General features: G+C 39.3%; 1 protein-coding gene across 2 annotated transcripts; it reads right to left on the bottom strand.

The window, feature by feature from the left end:
* Positions 1 to 2,598: 2,598 nt before the first annotated feature.
* VIP (vasoactive intestinal peptide) lies at positions 2,599 to 10,517 on the bottom strand. Of its 2 annotated transcripts, none has more exons than XM_016215934.2 (7): positions 10,500 to 10,517; positions 9,201 to 9,315; positions 7,731 to 7,835; positions 6,676 to 6,780; positions 6,007 to 6,138; positions 5,105 to 5,192; positions 2,599 to 3,447 (listed from the first exon to the last, which is right to left on the bottom strand). In XM_016215934.2, the coding sequence occupies exons 2-6, from the start codon at positions 9,305 to 9,307 to the stop codon at positions 5,147 to 5,149; spliced, it is 495 nt and encodes a 164-aa protein (XP_016071420.2). In that variant the 5' UTR covers positions 9,308 to 9,315; positions 10,500 to 10,517; the 3' UTR covers positions 2,599 to 3,447; positions 5,105 to 5,146. The 2 variants fall into 2 exon arrangements, with proteins under 2 accessions (XP_016071420.2, XP_087673332.1); XM_087817206.1 differs by lacking the exon at positions 10,500 to 10,517 and adding an exon at positions 10,352 to 10,400.
* Between the last annotated feature and the right edge of the window lie 894 nt (positions 10,518 to 11,411).

Raw genomic sequence — 11,411 nt, 5'->3', positions numbered from 1 at the left:
CGACTGGGAACTGAGATGATCACGTGGGAAGGAAACAGCTTGGTCTGCTCAGAATGCTACCATCACAAATACAGTCTTTCTGACCCTTGGAAAATTCTGTCCAATTCCAAACAGAAATCAAGTTCCAAAGAGAAAGCTGGGATACAGAAGGGAAACAGGAGGTTTCAACACGTGGTCTTTGGTGCCAATTCAATTCCAAAAAGAATCCACATTTTGAGGTGCAGTGAAGAAGGACATGATCCAGCAGGGCTGTGAAAGCAGCAAGGCCTTGAGGCCAGGCCCCTCTCTAGACAGCGCTGCTCTGCTCCGAACTGTCCCTGAAAGACATCTTCTGTGCTTCATCTTCCATATTTCAGCTTTAGCCTGGGAAGTGCAACCTTCAGTCTCTGGTGGAAATGGAAAATGTGCTCCCTCAGCAAGAGGGGAGCTGGCTTATCTGGCCAGAAATCCCCACTTCTGGTTCCTGATGAGTCCATCCTCATGCACATGAAAACTCCAAAAACAGTTTGATCGGCCCAAAAGGCACTGTCTTGACTGTTTAGAATGGAGCCACTCTGATTGGTCAGTGAAGATGGTGATGGTGCTATAGCTGCACCACTCCAATTGCACAGGGATATAGGACTCCAAGAACTCCTTTGTAAGGTCTGGCTCTGATGGCTGGAACACAGTGCAGGCAGGCAGTTCAGTGCAGAGGCAGGTAGTTCAGTGCAGGCTTGACCCTGAAGTGCATTTTGTGTGACAGTCCCCTGTGTAGAAATGGCTGCTAGAGTGTGTCTTTTTGTGTATTGTTTGTTGTAGTTGTTGTTTTAACTTGAGCCACCAGGAGCCCTTCTTGGGAGGTATCTTCTTTTTCAGGGTCTACAGGGGCAAAGGTCATTTTTCACGGACAAGGTGAGGAAAAGCATAAGGCAGCTCTGGGAAAGGGTCAGTAGGATACTGCAAGAAGTATCAGCAGCGGCTGGGCCTCAGGGCTAGACTTTGGAAAGCTGAGAGACAAGGAGAATTTGAGTACTGAGGAGAGCCAGGCAGATGGGACCTATGACGATCTGTGTGGACTGCTTCTTCATAACCTCTCTGACTTTCTCTCTCATACTACTTCTTAATCATTCTTTGCACTTCAGCCAAATTGGCCTCTTCTCTGCTCCTCAAAATAAGAGGTAAATCTCAAACTAAGGGCTTCTGCATCTAAATTTATTCTGTCTTAAAATGATGTTTACATAGAGACTCACGGCTGATTTCTTTCAGGGCTTTCCTCAGACTCACCTTCCTGTGAGGTCTTTTCTAAGAACCTCATCTAAAATTTCAAACGTTCATCTGAACAGTTAATATCCTCTTTCCCTGAGTTAATTTTTCTTCTTAGCACTTACCACTTTCTAACACAGCATGTATCTTCCTTAACTATTGTGTTTATCATCTGTTTCCCTCAGTGGTATGTAAGATCCATGGGGATAGGAATATCTGTCTGTTTTCTTCATTGTTATATAATCAGAACCTAGAACAGTATTGGGCACATAGCAGGTTCCTAATGAATGCTAGTTTACGAAACCAATAAGTAAACATTGTTTTACATAGCAGCAGCTTATAAACATGTTAAAGATGCCTTCTTCCTTGAAAGAACTACACACTTTCCTATTTTTCTCCTATTTTGTTGGCATCTATTTTCACTTCTTTATACCCCATTTGTTCCTCAACATCAAAGGCTATTAGTGTTAGGGTGCCTTAACCACCACCACCCCCCCCAATTCATATGTTGTAGTTCTAACCTCTAGTGTCTCAAAATGTGGCCTTATTTATAGGGTCTTACAAAGGTAATAAAGTTAAAACAAGATTATTAGCATGGGCCTTAATCCAATACAGCTAGTGTCCTTCTAAAAAGGAATTTTGGAAACATACAGACACACACACATGTGCACACATACATAAACAGAGACAACACCATGTGAAGGTCAACACAGAAATGGAGGTGATTCTTCTACAAGCCAAACATGGCCAGGAAACTACCAGAAATCAGAGATCAGCTTCTTCCCCACAGTCCTCAGAAGGAGCCAACCCTGCACACACCCTGATCTCAGACTTCTACCTCCAGGACTCCGAGACAATTTGTTTCTGTTGTTTAAGCCCCAAGTCTGTAACGTGTTGTCATGGCAGCCTGAGTAAATGAACACACCCAGAGATCAGGTGTTGAGATCCTTTTATAGTTACATTAGGTTCCTTGGTGATCTCATGACTTGTGCCTTTAAATCTCATTTATATACTGAAATCTACCAACTGTTTACATTCAGTCCAGCATTGGCTCATAAATCCTCATATATATCTTCAACTCTATTCAACAGCAGCTTTAAAATGTACAGATGTACAAAGGTCCCATCTTGCTCTGGAACCTTTTTTCTCCCCTCTTTTCATCTTAGTTAATAGCAACACCATCCTTCAAGTTGCTCAGGTGATTTCCTTTGGAAACAGTCTGGACTTTTCTCTTTCATATCTCACACAAAACCAAACATAGTTCTATCTCTAGCATTACAAAACTATCTAGTGTCCGGAACTTTAGCACTAGGATGAGCTGTTATTGTATCATTTAAAGACTCAAAACAACAGAAATTGTTTGCAATGATAATTAAATATCTTTATTTTTTATGTTTAATTTCTTACAATCATTTTGGAAAAATAGTTGTGTCTCCAAATGCACTTTCACTGATAGAAGCTGGTATCACCAAAGCATTCTTTGAATGATTATGGAAAAAAAAATATTAGCACTAAAAAACAAATGTTCCCCTCAGTTTACATTCTACACATACTTTTCACAAGAATAAAGGCCAGGCCCAATGTAGGAAGCAGAGGCATTCTCCTTCATTGAATCAATAAATCAGGAGAGAGCCTTTGGCATTTAGAGATCCAAATTTGTAAGATTTTAATCCAGTTCAAAATAAAGGTTGCTTATAAATTTGAAAATGCATTACATTTTTAAACAATTTTTTTTTGAAGAATGACTTTATCTTGGTTAGTATTTTCTTAGACATTTTGAGGTTTATTCAACACAGCATTCTATCTGCTTAACATTCAAATTTGGACACACTGATTATCTGTTCCACTCTTCTGAATAGTTAAGGAAGCTCTATAAATAAACACATCAATTTTGCTCTATTTCTACCCTTCCAAAAAGCCTCATACAATTGGAATTAGTCTTGTATTTTCTTATCAGTAAATATATTTTTTTAGAAAGAATACACAGCACATGAAATTACAGTATTTTCACAAGTTAAAGACAAATTTAAGAACTCTCAAATAATATTTGCAACACAGTAAAGAGCAGTTATTACATTAGCTTAAAATAAATTGCAACATTCACAATACAGTATTTTATTTGGTTTTGATATTGAAGATTTTTTTTGAATGACTTATGTAGAACTCAAAATATAATTACTTCACCTATCATTTTTCTTCAAGAACCTGAAAAAGAAAGAATTGGTGTATAAGCATAAAAATATTTTCATTCACATCATCTTAATTTCTTTCACTTATCCACTCATTTGAAAAACATCTTTTCTCTTTGCCTCCTGTCAAGAGCCTGTGACAGGAGATCACGCTGTGGGGTATCAGGAGGGTACCTTCCAAAGGACTGGCAGTCAGAAAGGGCACCGGGCTGTGAAGGGGCTCTCTGGTCGGTCATTAATAATTACCCATTTGCAATTTTCACAAATTGTTGAGCCACAAATTTTCTATTAAAACAATTTGTCCAAAGCTACCCATTCAAAAAAGAAAAGAATCTCACAAATGAACTTAGAATTTAGGAAAGGCAGAGCGATTCCTCTGTTTCAGTGTCTGCTCTGCTGTGTAATTTAACGGGGGGCTTTCTTCTTAGAAACACTTTTTCATAAACTTCATGGGATTAGCTTTCTCTTTTGAGCAAAGGGACTCATTTCTCTAAAATATCCATTTATGACCGTGAAAGAGATGCACCGCACCCCTGCCCAGGCATGTCTCTTAGAAGTGAAGGGTGATCAGTGGACACAGTAACCAATCGTGCAGGGTCTTCTCAGCCGCCCTGCCCACCACTGAGGACTCATGAAAACGAGGCCTGAACTAAGACAATGGATTATACTCATTCTGAGCTTGGGTCTCCTTTAATCTCCTTAACCCTTCAGGGTTGTAGTCTAGTCTAGTCTACCTTCATGTCTTATAAATAAAGTTTTATTGTCACATAGCTACTCCCATTCATTTTATGCATTATCTGTGGCCAATTTCCTGCTACAATAGCAGACATACTTTTATCAGAAACCATATAGACCACAAAATCAAAAATACTTACTCCATAGCCTTTAGAGAAAAAATTTTCCAACCTCAAATACTGATGATGTAAAATTCCTTTAAACACTTGACAAGTACTATAAATATGTTTTATAAGCTAATGTAAGCAATAATGTACTCAGGAAAAAATATGCCTTGTATCTATGTATATATAAAAGCAATTATGTTAAGAAGCTTATTACTTAACAAAGAGAAATCGTATTCCTGTTTCTCTACTCAAAAAGTATTTTACAGTGAACACAGTTGGAGTCATAATGCCTACACTCACTTTATAGGTAAAAGAAGCAGAATTTGACTTTTGCTGCATGAAGCTTGCTGTGGTTCAAGGAATACAATTAGATGCAGAGTACACTGTATTTTCACAATATCAAGCCGTGCTGTAATTTGGTGGCATTTCCCTGTACTTAGATCAAATGAGATGCTAGCAGTCAATCCTGGGACGAATCCTTAAATTAATAAGAGCAGCCTGGCTTGCTTCTCAATGGAAAGCCAGCTTTTCTCATTAGTGTGAGTCAGTCTCCTCCGTTTTATATCTGGACAGAGGGGTAGGAATATGTCTGGGCAAACGAGGAGATTCAAAGCTGTCCCCTCATGGTGGCTTCCCTTTTATGCAGTCAGAACCCCCCGGGAATCATCTGAAGCTGTTTTCTGGCTCACAGTTCACTTCGGGTAGGAGTGTCGTTGTGACCTGAGGCCTCACTTGAGGCGTCTAAGATATTCCTCACCAAGCGGCTCTCAGCCACTAAAAAGATGGGGCGATTGCTATAAGGATACGGTAAGAATGCACAGATTTACCCACCACTGGGAAGTCACCACCAGTTTTTCTCGAAGACCTTTTCCATCATTTTTCTAGCTCTTCAAAAAAGTCAAGAGACTCTCCCTCAGCGCTGTAAAGACAAAAAGAAAATTGTGCATGTTAGGCTCTTAGATGAGACAGGATCTAAAAGAACGCTGATGTTGGCCTATGCTGTTCTTTGCCCTGTAAAGTGCTCTGAGGGGGTAAATAATTATCTTTTAGGTTAGCTCTTCCCTGTGAGTTATTTTTCAATTTTAAAGTATCTAAAATTATTCTTATACAGTTACAATCTGGTGGGCAAAGAAAGTTATCTTGTATGACCTCACCCAACCAGGGTTGTCTTAATACTCACTATCTAACCAAAAATAATTGGAATAAAAAGAGAGAGCCGCCCACTTCCTATTTATTGCGCCCCAATATCTGCACACCCAGACAGAATCAGGTTTTACTGAATCTCAGGAGACAAAATAACTCACAGCTTAATTTGGCAAAATAAAGGAGTTGAAATGCTCATACAAGGAGCTCCAGGTGATATAAAGTTGCTGGTTGCCTGCCCTCTACATGGTTAAAAAACAGCCCTTTTGATAAAACTTGCTTCCAGATTCAGAGTAGATGCCTCTCTAATCGTCTTTGTTAACCCTGAAGACACAACAGAATCAACTGGGAAGCCCTTGAGAAATGCCAGTGTCCAGATCCATACCTTAGAGGCACTAATTTCCTGGCAAAGTGTTTAGGGCCCAAGTTCAGTATGTTTCAAGTTGTCCAGGGCAGTCTCCTGGCAGCCGAGGCTGAGCATTCCCGCTCCGAGCACAGTGAGGGGGAGAGCTGGGCAGGGCTCCGTGCGGAGCGGCTGCTCTGGAAGCCATCTACAATTCCGCGTCTTAGCGGGCTTTCTGTCTCTTTACCTTCTCTTTCCATTGAGAATTGAGTTCAGGTATTTCTTCACAGCCATTTGTTTGCGGAGGCGGGTGTAGTTGTCGGTGAAGACTGCATCCGAATGGCGTTTGCTTGGTCCCTGGTTCTCTGAGAACTTATTGCTAAGAAATGTGAAGGAGATAAAATCAGAGATTCTTAACAAGAAAGTTCTAATTTTTCTTGGAGCCGGATAAAAATGTATTCTAGCACCCAACTCATTTTCTAGCACAAAAACACATAGAAAAATACACCTAAGCTCTGGCCAGTGCGGTTCAGTGGTTGGCGCACTGGCCTGCACACTGAAGGGTCACAGGTTCAGTTCCCGGTCAAAGGCACGTACCTGAGTTGCAGGTTTGATCCCTGGCCCTGGTTGGGGCACGTGACAGTGGCAACCAAATGATCTCTCTCTCTCTGTCCCTTTTGCTCTCTCTAAAAATCAATGGGAAAAAATATCCTCAGGTGAAGATTAACAAACAAAAAAAAAAAGAAAAGAAACAAAGAAAGAAACAAACAAACATCTAAGCCTAAAGATAGGAGAGTGAGAAATAATCCAATATATTTAGGCACTTACTGGGAGTGTATAATTCTCAGATTAAAAAATCATAATGTGTTTGATAATAATACTACTAATAATAACAGTAATAATAAATTCTCTTTACCCAAATCGTTTTCCAATAAAGGCCTCAAGGTATTTTCTGACAGCAATTTGACCCAAGAGTTTACTATATTCACTGGTGAAAATTGTATCAGCATGCCTGGCATTCCTAAAATGCAAAAGAAAGGATAGCCATTATTTTTAAAATGGTTTTCTAAAATATTATTTTGGCTCAATCAATAAGAAAGTCATCAGTTATGAAAGCTTCTCATAAAAACTTAAGTCCACAAGGAGATTTCCTAATAACCTAACACAAGATATTTTCTTCTCATTTATATCAATATATAACCTGTATTTTCAGCCCGAAATTTTTAAAAAACAAAGAAATTAGCTTTCATAGAAGTATATCTCAACGTTAAGTAATGTTCCCTGATAGAATCTATACAACTAATTCTTCTCTAAGAAACACTGGTGGAAAAATATAACATTTAAATTAGTTTCTATTTATTTATTTATGGTGCTTTATTTTTCCTTAATAGGTACGAGGAGAAAAAATCCTGATTTGTAACAAAACCCCTATTATACATTTTGCTGTTTCTTCTGCCAAAATACCTGTAACAAAATCTCTTAACATAGAGAGCTCTTTATGGTCTATCCACCAACTTTTCTGTCCAAATGAGGAAGCATTTACACTGGGGCTTCAGTAGAGATCTATCTGTCTATACTTGAACGCTGCTCTTGACGAATGCCTCTGTGACTGTAGCTTCTATTAGTGGACATCTTTTCTTTACATAGACACGAAACTTTTGCCTTAGAACTTCCTACATCCTGAAATCCTAAATGCTAAAGTTTTACTAGAATTGGTGCCATTTCTGATGCTGGCATTTTGCGCAACAGAGCGCAAGTGATGATTAGTTCACCCTGGCTTGTTCCAAGCTCCAGCCGCGACCTGAACGTCACGCAGTAGGTCACGCGGCGGTGAGTCGGGCTGGAGGAAGCCGGGACGCATGGAAACCTTAGTGTTATGCCACGGAGATAGCTTCACGGAGACACAAAAATAAAACACTTGTATTTCAAAATTATGTTTTCTAAAAGACTACTCCATAAAAATGAACTCACCTGGATACATCATTTTCAGCTAATGCATTTTGCAAGATGTCAGTGTCTACTTTTAATGACTCTTGATCAGGTTCATTTCCTCCATAGGGTGTTCTGTCACCCAACCTATTAGGGAAAAGTACAATAGAAATATAATACATTCTTTTCTCAGAAGGTTGTGCTTATGTTTACACAATTGTTTTTAAAAAGATACTCAGAATCTTAGGGAGTAAGTCCAAAGAATCTCTACATCTCTGAATAGTTGCTCAGATTCCTTGAATGTTGTGGGCCCTCTGGTTCCTAATCTTATGTGTTAATGTGTTTTGGTAAAGGATAGTCATGCCTGTACATGGAATATTACTATATATATAAATCCATGCACATTTTGAACACCCACGCACTATTAAAATTCTATGTATGTGTATTTTCCCTGTTAGGGTGAACCTCCGAGGAACATGTTGGCTCCTGGGCACTTGTGTATCTTTTGGTGATGTGGTAGTTGGTAGTCACTAACAAGCAGTCCTTTTTGAGTATGAAGCCTAGCAATCAATGCAAACTTCAGCATTCTTGTGATTGTTCTTTTATTGGTGATATAACCATTCAGCCAGCATCATTCTGTTTAGTTATCAAAGCAGCATAGACCTGGCTTTAAGCAGACTGCGTGAAGAACACCAGGAGTTACCCCTGTCTCTACTGAGCATAACTTTACCTTGAGCAAAGCACTAGAAATCAGGACATAAGGAAAAAAAGGACGGTTTTTGACCTTAGATATAATAGTGCCTATAAACTGGAAGGAAAGTTTAATGTAGTTTTTATTTACTGTACTTCTTTACATGTAAATTTATTTTATTTCAGATAAAGCTTTAAATGAGTTGTATTATGATTTATGAATTTGAAATATAAAATACCACATAGAGAACAGTAAAAACTAAGGATTTATGGTCAAAACCACGTACATCAAAATTCACTCATTGGACGAGGGTGTCTCAGTAGATGAATTATTGCACATTTTTAATATTGGCAAATTAATTTGCATGGATAGATCTCTCCAACATATGTAACATATATATTACAATCAACTACTAAACTTGTAATTATTTACTGACTGATCTTAAAAATGAACTAAAATGAGAGAACAACTAAATTTCTGTTTTCCCATCAGATACTGATCTGAACTGAGATGACGCTGCATAAAAGCTCATTCCTTATCTAAAGCAGTTTTGAATGGGTGGAAAGTCAAATTCTCCTTCCACCTTGTTTGGAAATGTGAACCAGCCATGGACACTGTCTCTCATGCCCTGAGAGTGAATGCGGGGCTCAGGATAATCACATGCACCTGATGTTGAAAAAAAACTTGCTTAACACATCAACCAAATATTTAAATAAATAATACAAAGTTTTTCAAAATTGAGTTGTCCAAAATGCCAGATAGGAAGTTCCCATCTAGATGAAGAGGGAATGCTAAAGTGTCTGAATTGAAGGGGAACTCACCTCAGAGCAGAAGATGCTCCAAAAAGAGGCCACGCCAGTGTTTGTGAGGAGAGCACACTGAAAAGGAGCAGGACCATGAGAAGCTGGGGCTTCCGTCTGGTTTCCATCTCTGTACCTGGGAAGAGACAGAGCTGGATCAGATTTGCCATCCACGGATCTCACCAGCAAGGCCATCCTGGGTGTCTGGCAAATTCTGAAGGCTTGTGCAGAGTTTGGAGACAGTCATCATCTTATCGAAACAGTTAAACTGCAATAATTTCCCTTGGTGACAGGTGCTTGAATAAAAATTAGGACATTTTTCATCTGCTGCCTTTCTTTCTCAGGCACATAGTTGGCCCAAGTGTATATTGAATGGCTTACTCTTATAGTGCTGGAAATAACCCTGGGGAACATCTTCTATGAAAAAGTTGTAACATTCAATTTTTTTAGTATCTTTTCTAACTAAGGAAACAACTGCAAAATAATGATTGTTTTTTTCTACTTTAAGTTTCAGCATCTGATTGACATAAAACTAGGTTAGTATTCATTTAATAATGTACATGTACATATAAATGTATAATAGTATAAAGTTATTTTGTATGTACATATTTTTTCTCTTTTAATGGTAGATATTACTGGTAATGTGCTTCTTTAAGCCTGAGTTTGAACAACTTAACACAATTAATGGTGAAAATTGATACCAAAAGATATCATTAAACTGCATATCACCATTGAAATAATTTTGCCACAAAAGAAAAATATATTAAAAACACTGTGTGTTTTTTAACATTTAGTCCACTTACACATTTTATTTCTGTGTAATTTCTAGATAGAAACTTAGGACTTCAAGCTCTGTTCTCTTGGCTGTCTATAAAAGTCACAGGATTTAAACTTAAAGAGGGAAATAAGTGCTTCCTAGACTCACATAACTAACATATGAGAAAGAACAGCACTGAAAAAACAAGTTGAAAACTTCCAAAACAAGTGTACCCACGGAACCCTTCCATCAAAAATTTATACACAAGCAAAAACAAACCAACAAAAACCCTACTTGAATGCATTATTTTAAACAACAGCATTGAGTAAAACAGCAAGCCTGAAAGACATCTTTCAACCAGAAGAATTGAGAAAATGTATTCATATGTGAGGAGCCGAGGCATTTCCATACTTACCCGGTGACTGAGAAACTTGGCTTTTTGTTGTTATAAAGAAAGAACACTGTAAAAAGAAGAAAAATTCCAGAGAGAAGAAAATTCAGTGTACCCTGAGAAAAGTTGCCAAGGGAAAGGTCAAAGGAAGAAAGCTCCCGTTTTCCCTTACCCTGCCAGGGAGTGCTCCTGGAGAGCCTCGCTGCGGGAGCGTGCGGGCCGGGAGGGCGCAGCTCGGCCTGGGGGCTGGACCGGAGCTGCCGCTCGGCTCCGTGCGGCTGCTGGACTCTGCCTGGCCCGCGGCTCGCAGCCGCCGCTTTATAGGGCTCGGGCTTGGGGCCGAGCACTCACCAGGCTCTGAAAGACGTCACGGCCGTTCTCCCGCGGGATGAGCAGGGCTGGGAGCCCTTGTCTAATTGCCATTATTGCTGATTTATAGAAATATATAGTGAGTCTTTTCAAGACATAAACTAGAGGAAATTTACTTTAAACAAAAACAGCTACCAAGTTTAACGTGAAACGCTTTCATCTTTAATTAGCAGGGATGACGTAAGCAAATGAATTTACGTTATAGCCACGGCCATTGAGGTTCCTTCAGAAAATAATAATTTTCTGAAGAGACTTAAAAAGCAACAAACACTTCTGTCCACTATGCGTACAAAGGCATGCTTCTCTTTTATTACAAAGCATCAATTCTAAAGCCTTTATTTTATTTGTATGCTATCCATGTAGATCCTGATTCATGGAATCTTTCTTGATATCGATCCTAATTTAAAAGGAATGATTACAATTCCTTTATGTCCAAGTGACCCCACTGTGAAAGCTGCAGAAGGGCCCCGAGCTGGTGTAAAGCGCGCCCCGTGGTAACAGGTCGCAGCAGCCCTGCTGTCCGGCGTGTCTGTAGAGTAAGGCCCTTCCCAGGGCTTCACACACACAACCTCGGGATTCAGGACGAAGGGATCAGACTGCCCACCTCCAGGGCTTCAGTTTTTCTTCATTTTCAAAAGTTATCCTCGTCATTTTTATAAATGTTTACACTATGCAGAATTACCATGTTTCTCCCCTTTCCAGACCCCCCACAACC

The sequence above is a fragment of the Miniopterus natalensis genome, chromosome 5 (genome assembly GCF_054644295.1).
Source record: "Miniopterus natalensis isolate mMinNat1 chromosome 5, mMinNat1.hap1, whole genome shotgun sequence".
Lineage (NCBI taxonomy): Eukaryota > Metazoa > Chordata > Mammalia > Chiroptera > Miniopteridae > Miniopterus > Miniopterus natalensis.
This window is presented reverse-complemented; position numbering and strand designations above follow the sequence as displayed.

Bases quoted from the DNA above. Each gene is read 5' to 3' on its own strand.
- VIP (XM_016215934.2), bottom strand. From the start codon at position 9,307: ATGGAAACCAGACGGAAGCCCCAGCTTCTCATGGTCCTGCTCCTTTTC. The intron at 7,836-9,200 runs GTGAGTTCCCCT...TTTCCCTAATAG, and splicing joins GGAGCATCTTCTGCTCTGAG to GTTGGGTGACAGAACACCCT. The intron at 6,139-6,675 runs GTAAAGAGAATT...CACATTTCTTAG, and splicing joins TTTATTGGAAAACGATTTGG to CAATAAGTTCTCAGAGAACC.